This window comes from Oncorhynchus clarkii, chromosome 23 (genome assembly GCF_045791955.1).
Source record: "Oncorhynchus clarkii lewisi isolate Uvic-CL-2024 chromosome 23, UVic_Ocla_1.0, whole genome shotgun sequence".
In the NCBI taxonomy this organism is placed as follows: Eukaryota; Metazoa; Chordata; class Actinopteri; order Salmoniformes; family Salmonidae; genus Oncorhynchus; species Oncorhynchus clarkii.
The window spans coordinates 2,349,037-2,371,982 of record NC_092169.1 but is presented as its reverse complement, the minus strand read 5'-3'; the positions used below and the strand labels follow the sequence as shown (position 1 = coordinate 2,371,982).

Genomic DNA, 22,946 nt, shown 5'->3' with positions numbered 1-22,946 from the left:
GTCGTTCAGCTAGCTGGCAAACCGATTCCATTTTTTTGCTTAGTAACCAAATGACACCTGCATCTAGCTGTAGCCATACAGAAAAACGATATGAGGGGGAAAAGTCGATCACTCAACCACTCCTCTAATGACATAACATCCTCCCAGCAGCTAGCTAGCTAATGGTAGGCTCTGTGTTTTTAGCTTTCTAAATAAGAGCTACAGAAATAGACATGCTAGCCTATTAGCCATGTTATGACTGACTTGTGATCATTGTCCTTGCTAGATTGATTGTATTGACATTCCCAGTCTTAGTTACATTCATCTGTTTGTCCAAAATATTGAGTCATTGAAACTGAAATAGTGCATCCCGAATGGGTGAAGGCAGCAAACAATGTACCAGGCCAGCTATGATATACAACCTGGTAGCAATATTTTTTGGACTACCAAGAAATCTATTTGTGAATTATATTAATCATGCATTGAACTGCATCCATCTCTTCTGCCAACAATGCCTTACTGTACATCATGGAATTTTAAGTCAAATATAACCTATTTTTAAAACCTCAAAGTTGGTTTTGCAGCATAAACTGGGAATTTGACATTTTTTTACTGATATTATGATTGTCTGCTTGTTTCATATTTGCAAAGTAGATCAAATGTTGTCAATTCCACTTTAAATATCAAAAGTAAATGTAATTGCAAAAATATACTTTATTATATTTTAATATCAAAAGTATAAATTATTTCAAATTCCTTATATTAAGCAAACCAAATAACACATTGTTCTTGTTTTTTAAAGTTACGGATAGCCAGGGGCACACTCAAACACTCAGACATAATTTACAAACAAAGCATTTTAGTGAGTCCGCCAGATTAGAGGCAGTAGGGATGACCAGGGATGTTCTCTTGTTTATTGCGTGAATTGGAAAATTTTCCTGTCCTGCTAAGCATTCAATATGTAACGAGTAATTTTTGGTCTCAGGGAAAATGTATAGAGTAAAAAGTACATTCTTTTCTTCATGAATGTAATGGAGTAAAAGTAAAAGTTGTCCAAAATATAAATAGTAAAGTAAAGTACAGATACCCCAAAAACTACTTTACAGTACTTAACAGCACTGCTAAATTATAATAAGCCACAACCTTGTGACAGGGTCTGCTCCTGCAATTTTGTTTCGATTTCCTTCATTTTAGGCAAAAATACCGTAGAATGCCTGTTGCTACAGTTAACAGTGCTGTCACAATGCATATGATGTATGCACTTGTAGGCCAATTTGGAAAACAGTATAATGACTACACTACCCATAATGCAATCAGTCAATCTGCTGCCATGGAATTATGTGATGTCATAATGCATGTTATAAAGCAAAGCATTTCAGAGAAGGAGTGAATAATGAATAATAATAATAATGACTAAAATTCTATGGACTGCACTGCCATTGAGAGTCTGTGAATACAGCCCCAGATGTTTGTGTTGCATCAGATGATCTGGTCTGCACAATCACCCGACCTCAACCCAATTGAGACGGTTTGGGATGAGTTGGACTGCAGAGTGAAGGAAAAGCAGCCAACAAGTGCTCAGCATATGTGGGAACCCCTTCAAGGCTGTTGAAAAAGCATTCCAAGTGAAGCTGGTTGAGAGAATGCCAAGAGTGTGCAAAGCTGCCATCAAGGCAAAGGGTGGCAACTTTGAAGAATCTCAAATTGAACATTTTTTTTGGTTACTACATGATTCCATATGTGTTATTTCATAATTGTAATGACTTCACTATTAAAAATTAAGAAAAACCCTTGAATGATTAGGTATGTCCAAACTTTCGACTGGTACTGTATTTCAAAAAAATCTGCCCATATTTAGTGACTTACTAAATTGTTTTTTTTAATAAACAGAGCTCTATGTTCATTCTCTCTCAAGAGGAAAGGGAAAGAGGGATACCTAGTCTGGGGAACAGTGGGTTAACTGCCTTGCTCAGACAATATATGGCAAAACAATATATTTTAACCTTGTTAGCTTGGGAATTCGATCTCGCAACTTTTCGGTTACTGGCCCAAAGCACCTACCCGCTAAGCTACCTGCAAGAGGCGGTAGGAGTTGGATAAAATTATTATTATTTTTTTTAGTAATTGGTAATGAAGTCCCTTTGGTGCAGGGAATTACATACCGCAATGAAAGTTACCTCATTATAGAATGGCAGTGGATTCATCATATCTTCAGCAGAAATATCCATTCATTCTTGTCAATTCGTCTGTTGTCAGGTTTCAGCCTCTTTCTCCCAACTCAACCCCCTCCCCCTGTTTAGCTAATGAATGACCAATGTCCAGAGGTCTTACTGATGTCACAGTGTGGCGGGAAACAGTTGTCAGGAAGCCACCTCATGGCCTCTTTAAGCTAATGACCTATATCAGACTTCTCATTAGATATCTGAGTGCAGAGTACTATCATTTATCATCTAAACAGACTGCCAAAATTAATTTGAGTGGGAATTGGGTTTTGAGTTTCTCAATTTAGTACAATATCTATTTGTTCTTCAGTGTGCATGTCACTGAGGCAAATTTACCTGTATTTGTGTTAAATAGGTTAAATAGGCTCTAAAATCATTTCAAATTGTCCAGATCTAGAGAATGTGCATTTAGGTAGAGATTCTCAGTACTGGAGGTTTACTTGAATACAGCTTATCGCAGTCTCCTGTTGATCTTGGCCTGAGCACTGCTGGCTGTCCCTGCACAGATGTGCTTAGACCTGTCTCTGTATTTCTCTCTCTCAATTCAATTCAAGGGGCTTTATTGGGGCTTTATTTATCTCCCTCACTCTCACTCTCTCCCCGTCTCTCTCTCAAATCTTTCTCCATTTCTCTCTCTTGCTGTGTCTCTCTCTCTGTCTCTCTCTAAAATCTTTCTCTCTCTCTCTCTCTCTCTTGCTGTGTCTCTCTCTCTCTGTCTCTCTCAAATCTTTCACTCTCTCTCTGTCTCTCTCTTAAATCTTTCTCTCTCTCTGTCTCTCTCTTAAATCTTTCTCTCTCTCTCTCTCTCTCTTGCTGTGTCTCTCTCTCTCTGTCTCTCACATCTTTCTCTCTCTCTCTTGCTGTCTCTCTCTCAAATCTTTCTCTCTCTCTCTTGCTGTGTCTCTCTCAAATCTTTCTCTCTCTATCTCTCTCTCAAATCTTTCTCTATCTCTCTCTCTTGCTGTGTCTCTCTCTCTCTTGCTGTGTCTCTCTCACTCTTGCTGTGTCTCTCTCACTCTTGCTGTGTCTCTCTCTCAAATCTCTCTCTCTCTCTCTCTCTCTCTCTCTCTCTCTCTCTCTCTCTCTCTCTCTCTCTCTCTCTCTCTCTCTCTCTCTCTCTCTCTCTCTCTCTCTCTCTCTCTCTCTCTCTCTCTCTCTCTCTCTCTCTCTCTCTCTCTCTCTCTCTCTCTCTCTCTCTCTCTCTCTCTCTCTCTCTCGTTGGACTACTGACGTTCTCTGTTCGGAGGCATCCCTCTTCCTAATAAGGACTAAAACGATCTCTGCACTGATGTGTTTACCTAGCGTAGTGTACACTGTTAGCTCTCACGTCTTCTCTTTTGTCTGCAAGGGAGATTTATGATTCAGTGTTTTAAAAGACTTACCCTAATTTCAGGAGGATGTCATCGAACCCCAACTGTGTGTCTGTGTGTGTTTGTGTACAGTGCGCGTGGGTTCGCGTTAGAGGTCGACCGATTATGATTTTTCAACACCGATACCGATTATTGGAGGACCAAAAACCTGATACCGATTAATCGGACGATATTTATTTATTTATATATTTGTGATAATGACAATTACAACAATACTGAATGAACACTTATTTTAACTTAATATAATACATAAATAAAAATCAATTTAGCCTCAAATAAATAATGAAACATGTTCAATTTGATTTAAATAATGCAAAAACAAAGTGTTGGAGAAGAAAGTAAAAGTGCAATATGTGCCATGTAAGAAAGCTAACGTTTAAGTTCCTTGCTCAGAACATATGAAAGCTGGTGGTTCCTTCTTACTGTATTCGCGTAACAGGCAGGCTCCTCGTGGAGTGCAATGAGAGGCAGGTGGTTAGAGTGTTGGACTAGTTAACTGTAAGGTTGCAAGATTGAATCCCGGAGCTGACAAGGTAAAAATCTGTCGTTCTGCCCCTGAACAGTCAGTTAACCCACTGTGCCTAGGCCGTCATTGAAAATAAGAATGTGTTCTTAACTGACTTGCCTAGTTAAATAAAGGTGTAAAAAAAAAAAAATTGCCCAAATCGGTGTCCAAAAATACCGATTTCCGATTGTTATGAAAACTTGAAATCGGCCCTAATTAATCCGCCATTCCGATGAATCGGTTGACATCTAGTTCACGTGCAAGCGTGTGAACAAACGAGAGGGAGAAAGAGAGCAAATGTTTCTCTGTTTGCGTCTTAACTCAATTGCAACCTTTTCTGCAGTGGACAATATAAATGGGAGTGTTCTGAGTGCCTCTTAAATCAGTCCTCTTGCCGATGTACATTGGAGGACAACCTGGAAGTGTTTCACTGCCTCTTTTTATGTGGCCTTGTTCCTGCATGCTCCACTGATGCAGCTCAGATTAACACATGTCCTGTTCTCCCTCTCCTCTCTTTCTACACACATTGTTTTTCTTCTATATAGTGCCGAATAAGGGTTCTTTGGCTTTTAACCATAAGTTCCTCTGTGGAAATGGGAGAATCTTCCAGAAGGACAACCATCTCTGCAGCACACCACCAATCAGGCCTTTATGGTAGAGTGTAGAGGTCGACCGATTAATCGGAATGACCGATTAATTAGGGCCGATTTCAAGTAATTTTTTTACACCTTTATTTAATCTTTATTCAACTAGGCAAGTCAGTTAAGAACACATTCTTATTTTCAATGACGGCCTAGGAACGGTGGGTTAACTGCCTCGTTCAGGGGCAGAACGACAGACTTTTACCTTGTCAGCTCGGGGGATTCAATCTTGCAACCTTACAGTTAACTAGTCCAACACTCTAACCACCTGATTATATTGCACTCCACGAGGAGACTGCCTATTACGCGAATGCAGTAATCCAAGGTAAGTTGCTAGCTAGCATTAAACTTATCTTATAAAAAACAATCAATCAATCAATCATAATCACTAGTTAACTACACATGGTTGATGATATTACTAGTTTATCTAGCGTGTCCTGCGTTGCATATAATCGATGCGGTGCGTATCGTTGCTCCAATGTGTACCTAACCATAAACATCAATGCCTTTCTTAAAATCAATACACAGAAGCATATATTTTTAAACCTGCATATTTAGCTAAAATAATTCCAGGTTAGCAGGCAATATTAGCCAGGTGAAATTGTGTCACTTCTCTTGCGTTCGTTGCACGCAGAGTCAGTGTATATGCAACAGTTTGGGCCGCCTAATTTGCCAGAATTTTACGTAATTATGACATAACGTTGAAGGTTGTGCAATGTAACAGCAATATTTAGACTTAGTGATGCCACTCGTTCGATAAAATACAGAACGGTTCCGTCTTTCACTGAAAGAATTGTCTTGTTTTCGAGATGATAATTTCCTGATTCGGCTATATTAATGACCTAAGGCTCATATTTCTGTGTGTTATTATTTTATAACTAAGTCTACGATTTGATAGAGCAGTCTGACTGAGCGGTGGTAGGCAGCAGCAGGCTCGTAAGCATTCATTCAAACAGCACTTTCGTGCGTTTTGCCAGCAGCTGTTTATGACTTCAAGCCTATCAACTCCCGAGATTAGGCTTGTGTAACCGATGTGAAATGGCTAGCTAGTTAGCGGGGTGCGCGCTAATAGCGTTTCAAACGTCACTCGCTCTGAGACTTGGAGTGGTTGTTCCCCTTGCTCTGCATGGGTAACGCTGCCTCGAGGATGGCTGTTGTCGTTGTGTTCCTGGTTCGAGCCCAGGTAGGAGCGAGGAGAGGGATGGAAGCTATACTGTTACACTGGCAATACTAAAGTGCCTATAAGAACATCCAATAGTCAAAGGTTAATGAAATACAAATGGTATAGAGAGAAATAGTCCTGTAATTCCTATAATAACTACAACCTAAAACTTTTTACCTGGGAATATTGAAGACTCATGTTAAAAGGAACCACTAGCTTTCATATGTTCCTATGTTCTGAGCAAGGAACTTAAACGTTAGCTTTCTTACATGGCACATATTGCACATTTCTAAAAAACTGTTTTTGCTTTGTCATTATGGGGTATTATGTGTAGATTGATGAGGAAAACATTTAATTTAATACATTTTAGAATAAGGCTATAACGTACCAAAATGTGTAAAAAAGTGAAGTGGTATGAATACTTTACGAATGCGGTGTATGTGTAGCCCATGTATCTAATGCTGTCTGGCCAAAAAGAGTGGCATGTCATACTCTTTTTTTCCAGACAGCATCAGATGCATGGGCTACATTTAGTTAAACAGAGGGGCGCTGTTTCGCTGCTTGGATGCTTTCTCTGTTGAGATAGTTTCAGCCACTTGTGAATTGAAGGAAAGTTGGCGGGTGCACAGTGGACTGTTTGAATGCTGGAATTTTTTGGATGAACGTGCAAAGGTAACCTATTTTTTGAAGACTGGCCTCTGCCTGTGTCCTCCAAATTACTAAGTCTGCAGGTAATGACAGAATAGAAGATGCATGTAGGCCTATCTAATTCTAGACAAGTTGGCTAACAAATAGCCTACCAAATGTTGGAAATTATATGCAGAAAAATATCAGAAACAGAGGTAACAGTAGCCTGAGTAGGCAAAGATGACTTTCCAGGACCGTGACGCATGCGGACATCAGTGGACACGTCAATTATAATGCGCTTTCCTCTGCCTTTTCCTTTGACGCATGTCAAATACTTACAACACCTGGATAGGTATTTTTACGTATCAGCTAACCACATCATACAGTATGTTATAGCGATCAGTCAGATGCATGCAACTTCTGAGCAGGATAACATGACCATAGAGTAGATCAAACGTGCACAGGTAGCCTATTTTTTTAAGTGATTCGCTTGACAATCAGATGAAAACATCATGCCTGGCTGTGTTCATACCATATTTAAAGGTAATACATTTACAGCTAAATGACATGCCTTTACTATTATGCTCATAAATAAATTGTGCGTGCGCAAATAAGAGGTCCCACATTCCCTGTCAAAATAAGTATTTTCCGCCATCCCTGATTACTGTCAGTTTCGACTATATCCCAGCCTATTCCTGCCTAGAAACAAACTGCTGCTCAAACGTCTCCCATGATGGCCAATAAAAAAACGGACTACTATGCTGTAAATTAATGTATTTTGCTCAAATCTGCTTTCCTCTACAATAACTCTGACTTTCTTTTGTTCCAGGGCTGACCAACAGAGGGCAGTGTGAGATTTGAACAATCCTACAGTAAGTTTCATCCCCTTATTTTTCTCATATCTCTCATTATACTGCATAGCTCAGTTCTGTGGTCCCAGAAGGCTTTAGTGATGTTTAGGGTCTTCAATTATACCTTTGATCACAATGCCTGTGCATTTGGTTGACTGTAATGATCAAGCTAATTTTGATAATTGAAGCAGCATAATCAACACCAGAAATATGCCTATCGTATTGTTACACCACTAACCATACATTCTAGTCAATCAACTAAGCAATGAACAACAACAAAAGTGCTATTTTATGAGGGAGGGCTAACATACATATGTTTGAGTGGGTGGAGTTAGAGATGGCATGCATTTATGGCATTGGCAGTTTAGGGGAAAGGGGCACACAAATGCTGTCTACTCATCTGAGGGAAAGTTACATGGTAAGATGTAAGATTTCATCACCATTCTGTATGTGATGTAGCCTACACATCATTTTAAATAGTTAAACAACAATTGTCCGTAACATCTGTTACTGTACACTTGTAGCTCTGTTCTCTGTAGTCAAAAGTACAGTGGTCCACTGTCCTTTATGTTTCCAAAGGTCATTGTTACAGCGATCTGCTCCTTTCTGCAATCTGTCTTCCAGCTCCACTTCACCTTTCTTTCATGAGGATGATGTGTATGTAATAACTGTCTACAATGTCTACAATGTTAAGTATTGCAGTGCTCATCGGCCCCAAATTCCCTCAAATCTGTTGTATAATACAGAAAGACAGGGGTTTACTATTTGGCTTACCCCATACTTGGTGAGGTTCAGGTAAATACATTTGTTTACACCCAGGGATCGAATGGAGGGGGTGTGAGAGGGGACGGCTTCTCTCTTGTTAAGCTTTTACTGCAGTGAGCTAAATCAGGGTCACACAGAGTGATTCTTGGTAGTCTTAAACAAATCTACTTTGAAACAAAGAATACACCTCACATATATGGTTATGGGCTTTAAAAAAGAAGACACCTGTACAGTACAATGGCAGATATCGAGTTGAAGTGTATTATATTTTGAGTTCCCAATATTACACTTTATATACATCACAAAAGATTGAAGTGAAATATAACAAAACTGTTTGAGACAGAGACACCGGATTTTCGAAATAATATTTTTTTATTATGAAATTCTGAAAAATATTAATAACATTCCACCCATGAGGCCAAAGAGGGCACTTTTGGTCATTGACTGCAGGAAAGGGCTACCTTGATTTTGACAATTAATACACCTAACACCCCTCCATGTCAATGCAACTGTATACTATTCCCCCTGTTCACTTTTCACAATTTGTCCCCACCTGTACACTGTCTGTTGTTTTGGTAGTTCCTCCGGTCTCCTCAGGTCCTCGCTGTTTGTCTGCAGTCAGAATCACCCCTCTGACAAGCATGAAAGGCTCTCCTGACCTAATTCCGACTGCAGGTGAACACACTCATTAACTCCTCCTCCACACCTCCAATCCTCCGTCTCATTTATCTTTCATCAGCCTGTACTCTAGGTTCCTTTCAATACTCACTTGCTAACGATGTGCCTTCACTTTAAACAACTGTAAGCTACTATACAGTGTCTCTTTTTCACTTTTATATAACTAGGCAAGTCAGTTAAGAACAAATTCGTATTTACAATGACGGCCTACACCGGCCAAACCCGGACACCGCTGGGCCAATTGTGCATCGCCCTATGGGACTCCCAATCACGGCCGGTTGTGATACAGCCTGGAATCGAACCAGGGTGTCTGTAGTGACACCACTAGCACTGAGATGCAGTGCCTTAGACCGCTGCACCACCGCTGTACTAATTGGATATAATGACAGACTGATGGTGTTAGCATTATAATTAATGATATGGATGTGGGGAGTATTAGTGTTGGTCTGGATTTGACATTTACATTCTATTTTTTATAATTTGGGGATTGAGGTAACATGGATTCCCTCAGGACCTGAGGCAATAGAGCTGTGTGATTTGAAGCTTACTGAGAATAGATTCAAACAGAGTGTAGAATTGTGAGGTTGTCTCACACATTTTGGCATTGAAGAATGAGTGACTATGGGCATCCAATGTAGGTCAGTCTAGTGGTAACATCCTTGCGTGTACCTGTCTATCTGTCTATAGAGCTGGACCCTACAAGGGTGTGTAAAGGGAAGGGGGTCGTGACTCTGAGGGCCACTCTGGTACACATAGACGACGAGGACTGTGTCAGTAAAGAATCCAACGTCGAAACAGCACCAAGTAAGTCAAACAGAATGCTACAGCTGCTCTCAAGTCTTAGATATTACATCATATGTGCATTATATCTAATATCTCTGATATTATGTTGAGTTTTCTTTCTAATACAGAGTCGAGTGATACGCTAGCATCGCTCTGTGAAAGTGGTCAGGTTAGAGAGCTGATGTCTAGCTGGAGAAATAGCTGATGAGACAAACTATTTAAAAGTGGAAGGAAATGTTCCCGTTAACAAAATAGCATATTGTAATATATTGATTATGTCATAGTATGAATCACTAACTTTAATGACTATTTAGTCATTTGTTTTCCATAGTGATATTGATGGATATGGAGAAGAATGCACTGTATTCACGAGCTTTTCTGTTCATAGAAGTCTTAAAATGTTTTATATACTTCATGAAGTTCCGCTGGGCTCACTTATACACATATTTCAGTATGTTTTGATATTAAAAGTGAGAACTTGACACATTTTAGTGTATTTATATTTGGTTGCCCAGCACAACACAGAATCATTGACCATGATTGCTCATATTTCCATGTGTTTCGTCAAAGACCTCTTTTGTTCGGACCTACCCACACTGCACTTTGGAACCAGGGCCTTGACTGTGGACTTGTTTGTTGCGTTCAGCATGTTAGAACTGGGCTGGAGACTGGCCAAGGCTTTTGGGGAGATGCTTTATTTGCGAGCCTGAATATAAAGGCCATTGGAACAAACAGCCTTTACAGACCACTGAATAGGCGCCTTGTTCTGATAACAAAGTTCACAGATTGTGGGAGAATCATTATTTTATTTATCCATGGGGATATTAGCATCTATGTACGGGAAAAGCACTATGGGAAGCTTTTTGTCCCTGCAGGATTATCCAGTGATTTATTTAATTGAGGATTAATTGTTTCCTGTTTGTAGTTTGTGGTGTTAATCTCTGAAACAGGTTCATCGCCAAAATACAAATATTGCCAAGAGTACAGTAGTTTGTGTATCTTTCAGTATTGTTAGGTTTCTGAGAGGATCGTCTTGCACTGCTATTCCCTGGCCAAAATGAGATTGTTTTGGGATAATTTCAGGTAGTTGGATCGGCCAGATCAATGGAGACAGCTCTCTAACAGGATTGGCTGAGGGATGCTTCCACGACATCACAGCTGATTTACCTACAGTCAACAGAACTCAACCCCAGGTATGTAATTATCTAATCAGTGAATAAGCTTTTGTTAATTTCCCCTATTTTATGGGATAATACTGTAAATTGGATAATGCTATGCTTGTTTAATGTGATTATAACCAGATTTAACTGTGATAGAAATAGCTAAATTTGGTGTATTTTTGCTGTTGCGAGTCAATTGAAGTTATGATTTCTTTGCAAAACCAGAATTTATTAATATGCAACTTCTTGGCCTTTTACTTAGTTTAGTGTTGTTATTCCAAACTTCTGTAAGAGAGGAACAGCATCACTTACAATTTCATCAATAAAGATGAACAGCATCACTTACGTGTTTTATTCACTTATTACCAGGGAAGTTCTCCTGTGAGCACAGAAAAACGACAGTTTCGTGCCTTTGACATTCAGAACCATATTACATCGACAAAGGCTCCCTCTGCCTACCCATCCACCACCAAAACGGTCAACCCAACCATAGTTCTGCTACAACACAACAGAGGTAAGCACCTCTGATTCTGGGTAGCACTGTATGTGGGTTATGGGTGAAATTGCCATGCCAACAGTTGACCACACTGTGAAGTATGGACTCCATTGATCTGTTTAAATGGAAAGTTCCGACACTGAAAGCTTTTTTAAATAACTCAAAAGTATGGAACATCAGATCAATCAGGTACAACAATGCTTCAGTGTCCTTCACTTTGTGTGCCAATAGCAGTTTTGTTATCAATATCTGTTTAGTCGTCAGACATTGCTGCATTGTTTTTTTGTGCATTCATGTGTCTGGGATGCTTTTTGCAGTCGACACAGCATGCTGAATATTGGCACAGCATGCTGAATATTGGCACAGCATGCTGAATATTGACACAGCATGCTGAATATTGGCACAGCATGCTAAATATTGGCACAGCATGCTGAATATTGGCACAGCATGCTGAATATTGGCACAGCATGCTGAATATTGACACAGCATGCTGAATATTGACACAGCATGCTGAATATTGGCACGGCATGCTGAATATTGGCACGGCATGCTGAATATTGGCACGGCATGCTGAATATTGACACAGCATGCTGAATATTGGCACAGCATGCTGAATATGTTTGCCATCAGCCTCATGTCGGCCCAATGCGCCAACGTTTCATGCCCCTGTTCTGAGATATTGGATTTTTTTTAACCTCACGGATGGAGAGTACTCAATGATATCTTATTGATCAATTACTTTGATATATAATTTGGTATCTCAAACTAAGTATTTTCATTGCCGTGGTTTTTGTAGGTAATCTGTTCATAATCATGTTTCACCATTGAAATGACTGTATATAATTTGCATAGTATGCTTGTGGATTATATGGGGTAAACCGGTTGGCCACCATTTATGTAGACCTATAGTACAGTGCATCTACTCATCAAGGGAAACACATTTTGACTAGTAGAACCCAGCTTCTCTTCCCTTTGACACAGCAATGTTGGCTTTTTCAGACCCCACCCCAGAGAGGGACAAATTGTCTGATCCAGGACCTGTAGTTGGGGAAGAGAGAGAACAGAGCCAACACCCAGATATGGACGGCAAGAGGATGAGGTTCTCACAATCCCCTGTCTTGGGCCCACTGAACCAGCCCAACCTGCCAGTACGGGTAAGAACACAAACCTATGTACAGGCCCAAAAACATTGTAATCTACTTTGTGCCTTTTGAAAATAATCTTCACAGGGCATTTTTAATTTGATGCTGAGGAGTACACATGGCCACAGGAAGATGTTTAGGGCTGGGGGGGGTTCTACCCGTGCTGCTGATGGCTATTTTGGTCCGCTCATACAGGAGTAATAAAGGCCCAGTATAGTACTTTTGTGATATTTTTTTTATATTTTTTAAAAATTCTGATTTATCAGCACCCCTACTTCCTACAGCTATTGGAGTACAGTGTTGAAAATCAATATGCCTGACCGCCAATCGCCAATCCACTCTTACCCATATATTTGTCATAACCCCTGTTTATTTTTGAGATATGGCAAAAACCATGACTATGTTATTTTCAGAACACAGAGAAGTCCAAGGACTGGTACAAGAACATGTTTAAACAAATACACCGAATTCCAGGTAAGGGGATCATCATGAAAATCAAACTCACCGTTCCCGTGTGTGTTTGACTTGATATCAGTTGTTTCTGTCAAGCCGTTGTCTTTGTGAGTTCTGCGTGTGTGTTTATTGCTGTCACGCTGTGTGTGTTTTGTGTCTCCGTCGCCTCGCTCAGAACCTGTTGAGGAAAACCCATACCGCCCCACCTACATATTCCCTGAATTCTATGATCCTAGACAGATGAAAACCACAGGTACCCAATTGCAATCATGGCTCCACTTCCTGACTTGACTAATCATGTATAACTCCTTCTTTATAATGATCTTATTACTGCATTTGACTCTCCTTTTGTTACTTACCGTTGCCTTGATAGAATTGAAAGTGGGTCAGTAAATTGAGCACTTGATTGCTTAGCGAAACTACGAGTGAGACTAATAGAAAACTACACTGCGAATACACTTTAACTGTTTGATATTTAGCACGAATGCAAAGCATAACATTTCGCATGAACTAATCCATACACAATGGATTGGACGCTCTGCTCATGTTTTAAAATGTATATATTTATGTACAGACATTTCCTGGCAAGTCCCAAGTTCTTCCTGAACAAAAGATGCAGTACTGTAGCTAGTTTTGAGCCACTAGATGGTGCTCAAGTGCATGGATTACAACAAACAAGCTCGACAGAGAGGCTTTGTATGTCCTGTCCAGGCAGTAGTAGACCACACGGCCTGTGTTCCATCTACAGTATATTGTTAGCCTTTTTTACACTAGACTAGTTTAAATCGGTCTAGTCGGTGTAAAAACGCTCTATTTGTGTGCGTATGTGTATTCAGTTACTCTGCATTGACACACTGAAATAATAGTTATTTAGCCGTTTGTACTATTTAACAGTTGTCTGTTCGTACTATCTATCTAACAGTTGACAGTTGTTTTTAAATCATAACTGCCCTTGCGCATGCCGTTTTGTACAGTGTGTACTGTGTATAGATCTACTTCCTTTCCCTTTGTTTCTGCTCATGTCTGCTTCCAGGCAAGCTGATATGTCTAGTTATTCACTGAATCGATCAATCAATTGAGCAATAAATCAAACAGTTGATCGAAGAAGGTTTGTACGAAATGTGTAGACTATTCCGAGATTTCCAAGAAGAGCATTACTTATTCATAAGGATGTTAATCGATTGGATCCATTTTTAGAGAAGTAATGCTTCTTCCAAAGGGTTTTGACTGACACAACCTATGAAAAGGACTCTATTTACAGTGTATTTGAAGAAATATAAATGTCTGAACTAATGCAATAAAGGACACACTGTACTGGGCAATTACAGAAGAGGAAGAGATACTTACTGTGCCCTTTGAAGAGCCTTATGAAGGGTCTTATAGCCTTAAATGTGATATAAGGTTCTGGCTATACCCTGCGTTACAGCTGAAATACATACTGTATATATCAGCATAATGTATTTGAATTCGTGATTAGATGTTTATAATAAAAAATATGGCCCCTCCAGGAAAGCTATTGTTGTGGATGCATGTTATTGCTATAACGTGCCTTTTTGGTCTGTAATCCCCCCCCCCCCCCCCAAAAATGTACATTTTTTATACTATTTTTATTCTTAATCACACTTCTGTTCTATATAACTTAGAACGTGCGTTAGGGCAGGGTTTCCCAATCTCGGTCCTATAATAAGCAGTTATTATAGTGTGGCACGGCTGCTACCAAAGTGACCTCTACTGGTTATACTGAGTGTCTACATATGTAGCACCACTATAACAAGCTAATTTAACAGACAATAGATTGGGTCACCCTTGATTAACATTGCATAGCTTAGACCCTATACAAGTGGAACTGCCAGTGGATTGACCTTGTGTATGTTAGTAAGTACATGTTTATAGTCGATAAATAATAACGTTTTTTTTTTCTCTCTTTCAGATGATGGCCCCTCCCCCTACGGTTTTGTGGAAGATGGTGAGTTTCTTCAATTGTCATTCTCATAGATTGAGAAATGAATATGATATCTATATTGTGATCTCAATAGCATGATCTTTGGATTTTTACATTTACTGTACAATCAAATTGTACAGTAGACACTTTCATCACTGACAAGAGATTTCAGTTTATTTAAGTTTAAGCTAAACATTACAGGCTGCTTTCACAGCAGTGTCTGTTGTTCTTGTGTGTTTATTTTCAGTGAAAGGGGTCCCACGGTCAAAAAGTGCTGCTGAAGTTGACCATAGGTTGTCTATGCCTGTGCCAACCCGGTCCTCTTCCCTCAAACCTTCCAAAAGGTAAGTCCTTTTCTATTGCTGCTTCCCTTTAACATGGATAGTAGTATAGTGTATCTGCAACGACCTTTTAACCCATTGAACTCACTCTTCATAATATATTCATTGCCTCTGCAGAGCAGTTCACAAGGGGATGCATTTTTGGTAGCACTTTTACGTGAGGGACTGTAATGAGATACAGTAAGAGGTATACGATTATATTAATGTTTGGTGTGATAGTGAATATTTAATGAGGTACAGTGTTCACGCACCACGTAACATGTAACCGACACACTTGAACACATGCTTGTCAAAGATTCAAGAATTCAAATGTTGTGTTTATAGTAGATGATTTATTTTTTTATAGGAATTAGAAGTAGACGAGTACAGAGCAGTACATCTGTTCCTCACCTCTGACATTGAATCGCGGTAACTGTGGTAACCTCCAGTTAGGTCCTCTCTGACCTCTACTACCTCAGGTGCTTGTTGTCATACTAGGTGTGACTAAACAACCTCCTCACCTCTCCCCTTAATGTTAGCCCTGACAAAGAACATCCACTCTCCTAGGCGTGTGGAGGAATGAGTGATTAATTAATGAAGGAAGACAGGTGATAGAGGATAAACTGTTGCGCACGGAAGCTGAGGACGGCGTGCCTGGTTGGCTCTAGCGCCTTCCTTGGTGTGTACATGTTTCCTCTAGTTACTGTACCTCTAGCGTTTGAACCTTCTGAGGGCCGCTTTGAGTTTTTTGACCGCTTGTGAATTACTCTCTGCTCTTTGAGAGTAATTACTCTCTGCTCTTTGTACTTGTTTTTACAAGTATAACTTTTGATGAAATACCTGGATTTTCCCACTACAATAGGCTGTTTGATCCGTAACTAACGGGTGTAATAGAAAGCATGTGTTTCAAACTTACGTAAAAATATTCAATGCAACACTAGGCCCAATTGTTTTAGTCTGCTTATTCCCAGTGGAATCATAGTGCAACCAAGGTGGAACCAAAGGAACCATTGTGGAATTCTATATCCTGAAGCAGATCAAATTGACCACACCTTGTGGTGTAATCTCTCAGGAAATGCAGCTAGGTTCTTTGGTTCAGTCTACTTAGCTAGCATGACTTGATTCATGCCTTGACATGACTGTATATTTTATTATTTATATAAAAAAGAATAAGACAGCTCTGATGGAGAGAGCGAGAACGAGAGAGAACGACATGGAAAAAGAGATGGAGAGTGGGAGGGGCATGAGCTTTACTGTATGGGAAAACGCTGTTGATAATAGAGCTGTCACCCAAAAAAATAGCCCCCGCCGGTTGCCATGGAGACTGCTTGACTTGATAGGGATTTGCTCTCCCCTCCCTCCTGCAGGAACGAGTGGGAGCCCCCTGACAAAAAGGTAGACACCAGGAAGTACCGTGCCGAGCCCAAAAGCATCTTTGAGTATGAGCCGGGAAAATCATCGGTGCTGAAACTGGAGAGAAAGGTACGACAGCCGTGCCACTTGTGTGTTTCTGTGTTTGCCTCTGCAGTCTCTATACTACGCATGTTGTGTAAGCTGTTTCCCTCTAAGAGCTTAGGGTGGCTGCTTCACTAACTAGGGCAGCTCTAGTAGGCAACGTATGTATAGACTGAATTTCCATGTGTACAACATTCCTAAAGGGGGATCCTATTACAATGACAGATGACCTATCTGGCGGTGTGGAGGTATCACTTTCAAGCCATGGCCATTGTCTTGCAGTGTTTCAACCAACGGCTTGAATTGGCTTGAATTTGATGGGAAAGGAGTCGGACAAATGCCTGTAAAAATAAATAATGCAATGGATATTGTGACATCAGGCAATGTCCTTGTGGGGTCTCTTTTTTCATTACATTTGACAACATTACATTTGACAACATGAATACCGGTAGGTAGATTGTCCCAATACAGTGTGCACTACCAGGTTTCAATTGAAATTATAGAATCAACTCCATCAAAGAGGAATTAAAGGCCCACTGTGATATTTACAGTCATTTTCAATGGCATGCAACCATTGATTCTTAAAGAGTATCACTTAGAAATGCCTCGTGAGATTCATTAAGGAGTAGGCCTTTAAATAAATGCTGCATATATTGTTTAAGCTGACAGTTGGTTTAGCTAGCAGCCTCTTTGTGTGGCTCATACAGAATAGAATAGAGTTGCATCTCCTCTACAGTAGAATAGTTATTTGATTATATCATAATGCAATCATTGTTTTGTCTTTTATGGTAAGCTATTAAGGGTTATGATGCGGTTCTGGACCAATCCCAGTGGCACCATATACTGAACAGTAGGGAACAGGGCCTTGTTCATGCTGTCCATCGTGGTCAGACAGACACTGCATGTGACGTGACAGTCTCTGTAATTACAGACCATGGTCAGTGGTTCTGTGTCAGGTTCCTGGCAGCATTAGCGGCAGGCTACACGGTCTCTTACTTTCATTTAGCCTATTATACTGTAGCTGTAGTTCTGTCCATTCTTGTCTTTCTCATTGCCATTGTGGCTCAATGATTGATGTGAACAAATCGAAATCAAATTGACATGCTAGTAGACTATTTATATTGACATTTAGAATAAGTAAAATAAGACTATTTCACAAATAAGAATACAAAAGCAGATGGGACCCATCAAAATATGTAGTATTACACCTGCTTATCTTCTCTTACACGTATGCACACACTGCACACTACAGTTGAGTACGATTCAGCTGACTGCTTCATATTATTTGTTGAAGTCACATGTTATGTGCCTTCTATGTCTTTATACATTCGAGAACAAGATCCTAATTAGAGAGAACAAGATCCTCAAGTATATGATCCTAATTCCAAAATGTCCTTCTTTTTTATCACCTTGGATAATTCACCGGGCACATAAAGACAAATCTTTAGGAATTATTTCTGATTGTGAACTCTTGTTTAGAAATTCATTATGTCGGGAATGTTGTCTGGATCACCTCAAGAATGTGTCATAGCCTCATTGCCTGTGTCTGTAAACGATGTGCTGTCTGAACTGTCTTCTCTTTGTCTTTCTCCTCTTTTCCTTGTTGCCATGGCCCTGTAGACTCAGGACATAAGTCCAGAAGATGTACATTTAGAGAATGAGCCTTGGTATAGATTCTTTTCAGAGATGGATTTTGATGAAGCGGTAAGTGGTCACAGTCTTGAAGCGACGGTGTATTTAAACAATGCAATGTGGTAATAACATCCATGTTTAAATGCCTAAACAAACTATGTCTGTCCGTAAGGACTACTCCAACAACTTTTGCAAACCTTGACTCAACATTAACCAAAACGTTATCCCCTCCTAAAAACCTGCGTAATGGAGCCTTTACCTTGAGTTATTGCTTGCTATCTCTTTTCCCAGCTCTAGGTAGTCAATCAACTCTAGATATAGCTCTATCATTGTATACACAACCCATTGTTATGTTTTTCTTTCTACTATCAGTCGGGAGTGGGTCTGTGGCAACGAAATGCAGTTAATTGTTTTGTTATGCTATCATTGCTAGTTATTTTAATTTGGCACGTTTTATTCATTGAATACCAACTCCATCTCTCCACTTCAATAACCCCTGGAAGTATGCTGTCTTATATTTTTAAAAATCCCCTTCCATGCTGTGTATCTTGGTGACTGCTCTTCATCTGTGAGGCTTGCTGTGTTTGGATTGTAACTTAGCTATATCAACTATGCTGGCAGCTGAGCATTGTATGGCGAACTACAGTAGAAGTGTCTCCTGTCCGGTCATTAGATGATTTACATTTTTGAACATTGACCATATGTTAGGCTAATTATATACCCAATTTGGGTTAGGTGTCCTACTGCTACTGTCTATGATGATAAAGAATAATGAATGAATGCTACAGCTGTTGTCGGTGCAGTTGGCCATCGTTGCATTTTGTCCCTTACAACAGGATCCTCAAGGCTATGCCAACACTGGCACCATGCCGCCTGTGCCATGTCATTAACTCAGCACCCATGTGGAACTCTTTTTGTTGTAGCATTTATGGGCACCCTGCAAATGAGGACACATAGCATACCCCAGCGGGACTGGGCAAGGTGATTCAACTGTGGGTAATACTTTAGTTCAAGACTGTTATACCCTTTTCACACATTCATGCTGACACGAACCGTATTGTGCTGGCTCAGATATTTTCCTTTCACGTGGTCATTTCCATTAGAGTCTCTGACAACTATAGTAGATAAAACCAGGCCAGCACAATACAGCTTGGCTCTGCTTGGCTCAACCCGGTAGTGTGAAAAGAGTATTACAGTGCCCACACAATCATTACATGACAGGCCTTATTGAATCAAGGAGTGCTGTCTAGTCTGGTTTACAGTGCATTCGGAAAGTATTCAGACCTCTTGACCTTTCCTCCATTTTGTTACGTTACAGCCTTATTCTAAAAAAGTATTATTGGGTATGACGCTACAAGCTTGGCACACCCATTCTTCTCTGCAGATCCACTCAGGCTCTGTCAGGTTGGATGGGGAGCGTCGCTGCACAGCTATTTTCAGGTCTCTCCAGGGATGTTCGATCGGGTTAATGTCTGGGCTCTGGCTTGGCTATTCGAGGACATTCAGAGACTTGTCCCGAAGCCACTCCTGCATTGTGTTGGCTGTGTGCTTAGGGTCGTTGTCCTGTTGGAAGGTGAATCTTCACCCCAGTCTGAGATCCTGAGCGCTCTAGAGCAGGTTTTCATCAAGGATCTCTCTGTACTTTGCACCGTTCATCTTTCCCTCAATCCTAACTGGTCTCCCAGTCCCTGCCGCTGAAAAACATCCCCACAGCATGATGCTGCCACCATCATGCTTCTCTGGAGCTCTGTCAGAGTGACCAGCGGGTTCTTGGTCACCTCCCTGACCAAGGCCCTTCTCCCCGATTGCTCAGTTTGGCTGGGCGGCCAGCTCTAGGAAGAGTCTTGGTGGTTACAAACTTCTTCCATTTAAGAATGATGGAGGCCACTGTGTTCTTTGATTCATTTTTTGGTACCCTTCTTGGTACCCTACCGCACCTGTCTCGGAGCTCTACGGACAATTTCTTTGACCTCATGGCTTGGTTTTTGCTCTGACATGCACTGTCAACTGTGAGACCTTATATAGACAGGTGTGTGTCTTTCCAAATCATGTCCAATCAATTGAATTTACCACAGGTGGACTCCAATCAAGTTGTAGAAACATCTCGAGGACGATCAATGTAAACAGGATGCACCTGAGCTCAATTTCGAGTCTCATAGCAAAGCGTCTGAATACTTATGTAAATAAGGTATTTCTGTGTTTTATTTTTAATACATTTGCAAAAATGTCTAAAAACCTGTTTTCGCTTTGTTATTATGGGGTATTGTGTGTAGATTGATGAGGAAAACATTTAATTTAATACATTTTAGAATAAAGCTGTAACCTAGCAAAATCTGGTAAAGGTCAAATGGGTCTCAATACTTTCTGAATGCACTGTATTTACTATAGTTCCTTTTCCAAGTGAGGGCATGTTGTCAAAGTTGAATACTAAGTTTGATATACAGTAGGCAGCTTGACAAATACCGCTAGGCTACGTGCCTTGGGCTCCAGTTGGCACCAGACAAGTATTCAGACTCACTGGCTGCCCACAAACAGATGTTCTGTCTCCTTGCCTTCTGCTTTGTAAGTCAGTCAGGGCCAACCTCCGCAGCGGAGTCTGCCTGGAAACCACACCCTGGATCATATGATGCGGAACCACTGACTACATGAGATCATATTCTCACGTCAGCTGAACACAGGGCAGGCTTAAGAATCTCTCATCTTCCCAACGTTGTCTTTAAGTCAGTGTTATCCATGGAAAGTATTGTCTGACTCAGACTCCAGCAACTCCTGTCCTGCAACTCCTGGTTGGTTATATTAGGAATAGGAGGGGGTAGTACTAAAAACTTGGCCTCCGAGTAGGATGGTTTCCAGATGAGCTCAATTTGATGTCTGACTAACTCAAAGCTCCTGCTACACCTGGTATGTGTAGTATTTGACCCTCAAGGGTTGGGCTAGACATCCCGGCACATTGGGGTTTGATTGGCATATCTTTATCTCTTCTTGGTTATGGTGACTCTACAGGCTGCTTGTAACCTCTATGAGTTCTTAGTGCTCATGGGATGATGACTCCTTCTTAGAAGGTCTAGTGACTCCATGTATGTCCATGTAACACATGACGATCAACCTCAGGAGGAAACCTGAGTATTCTTTCACAGTATATACAGTACCAGTAAAAAAGTTTGTACACACCTACTCATTCAAAGGTTTTTCTTCATTTTTACTATTTTAATACATTGTACAATAATAGTATAATAATAATAATAATAATAGACATCAAAACTATGAAATAACACATATCATGTTGAATCATGTTGTAACCAAAAAAGTGTTCAACAAATCAAAATATATTTTATATTTGAGATTCTTCTAAGTAGCTACCTTTTGCCTTGACGACAGCTTTGCACACTCTTGGCATTCTCTCAACAAGTGTGACTTATTAAAAGTTAATCTGTGTAATTTATTTCCTTCTTAATGCGTTTGAGCCAATCAGTTGTGTTGTTACAAGGTAGGGGTGGTATACAGCAGACAGCCCTATTTGGTAAAATACCAAGTCCATATCCAAAGAGAAATGACAGTTCGTCATTACTTTAAGACATGAAGGTTAGTCAATACGGAAAATGCCAAGAACTTTGAACGTTTCTTCAAGTGATGTCGCAAAAGCCTGATCAAACTGGCTCTCATGAGGACCGTCACAGGAAAGGAAGACCCAGAGTTACCTCTGCTGCAGAGGATAAGTTCATTAGAGTTACCAGCCTCAGAAATTGCAGCCCAAATAAATGCATCACAGAATTCAAGTAACAGACACATCTCAACATCAACTGTTCAGAGGAGACTGCGTGAATCAGGCCTTCATGGTAAATTGCCACAAAGAAACCACTACTAAAGGACAACAATAATAAGAAGAGACTTGCTTGGGCCAAGAAACACGAACAATGGACATTAGACTGGTAGAAATCGGTGCTTTGGTCTGATGAGTCCAAATGTGCTATCTTTTGTTTTTCAACAGGACAATGACCCAACACACCTCCCGGCTGTGTAAGGAGAGTGATGGAGTGCTACATCAGATGACCTGGTCTCCACAATCACCCGACCTCAACCCAATTGAGATGGTTTGGGATGAGTTGGACCGCAGAGTGAAGGAAAAGCAGCCAACAAGTGCTCAGCATATGTGGGAACTCCTTCAAGACGGTTGGAAAAGCATTCCAGGTGAAGCTGTTTGAGATAATGCCAAGAGTGTGCAAAGCTGTCATCGAGGCAAAGGGTGGCTACTTTGCCTCGATGACAAATCTCAAATATAACATATTTTGATTTGTTTAACACTTATTTGATTTGTATGTACTACATACATACATTACTACATTACTACATACATACTACTACAAAGTAGTACAAATAAAGAAAAACCCTTGAATGAGTAGGTGTGGCCAAACTTTTGATTGGTTCTGTGTATATATATATATATATTTGTTTTGTTATTATTATTTTGCCTATGTCCAGGAGCTTAATGGTTTCTTGACAGCGTATCTAACAATAGATAACAATAGATAAAGCGGTTTTCTGACCTGTTATACTTGTAGTGCATTGTCTTATGACCACAATCCTTGTCGCTCCAAAATCATGGTCATAACCAGATCGATGCATTGTCATTCTTGTTTAATCACTTCAACCATATTAATACTTCACAAAGGTCACGACTTATGCACGAGCTCACAGTCAAAGGCCTGGAAATTCACATGATTACAGTCACATTCAATCACAGCTCCATGGACATACAAGGTGAA

General features: G+C 40.3%; 1 protein-coding gene across 4 annotated transcripts in view; it reads left to right on the top strand.

Moving 5' to 3' along the window:
- LOC139381175 (sorbin and SH3 domain-containing protein 1) overlaps positions 1-22,946 on the top strand; it is a 70,379-nt gene that overhangs the window by 17,648 nt on the left and 29,785 nt on the right. Inside the window, exons 2-13 of one of the 4 annotated variants that reach the window (XM_071124566.1) lie at positions 7,336-7,378; positions 8,702-8,797; positions 9,488-9,604; positions 10,667-10,776; positions 11,113-11,257; positions 12,239-12,393; positions 12,795-12,855; positions 13,010-13,087; positions 14,765-14,800; positions 15,024-15,120; positions 16,464-16,578; positions 18,172-18,255. In XM_071124566.1, coding sequence (XP_070980667.1) covers positions 8,764-8,797; positions 9,488-9,604; positions 10,667-10,776; positions 11,113-11,257; positions 12,239-12,393; positions 12,795-12,855; positions 13,010-13,087; positions 14,765-14,800; positions 15,024-15,120; positions 16,464-16,578; positions 18,172-18,255 — 1,032 coding nt within the window. In that variant the 5' untranslated portion in view covers positions 7,336-7,378; positions 8,702-8,763. Of the gene's footprint in view, positions 1-7,335; positions 7,379-8,476; positions 8,798-9,487; positions 9,605-10,666; positions 10,777-11,112; positions 11,258-12,238; positions 12,394-12,794; positions 12,856-13,009; positions 13,088-14,764; positions 14,801-15,023; positions 15,121-16,463; positions 16,579-18,171; positions 18,256-22,946 lie in introns of those variants that run through there. The other 3 variants (XM_071124567.1, XM_071124568.1, XM_071124565.1) reach the window with 3 other exon arrangements.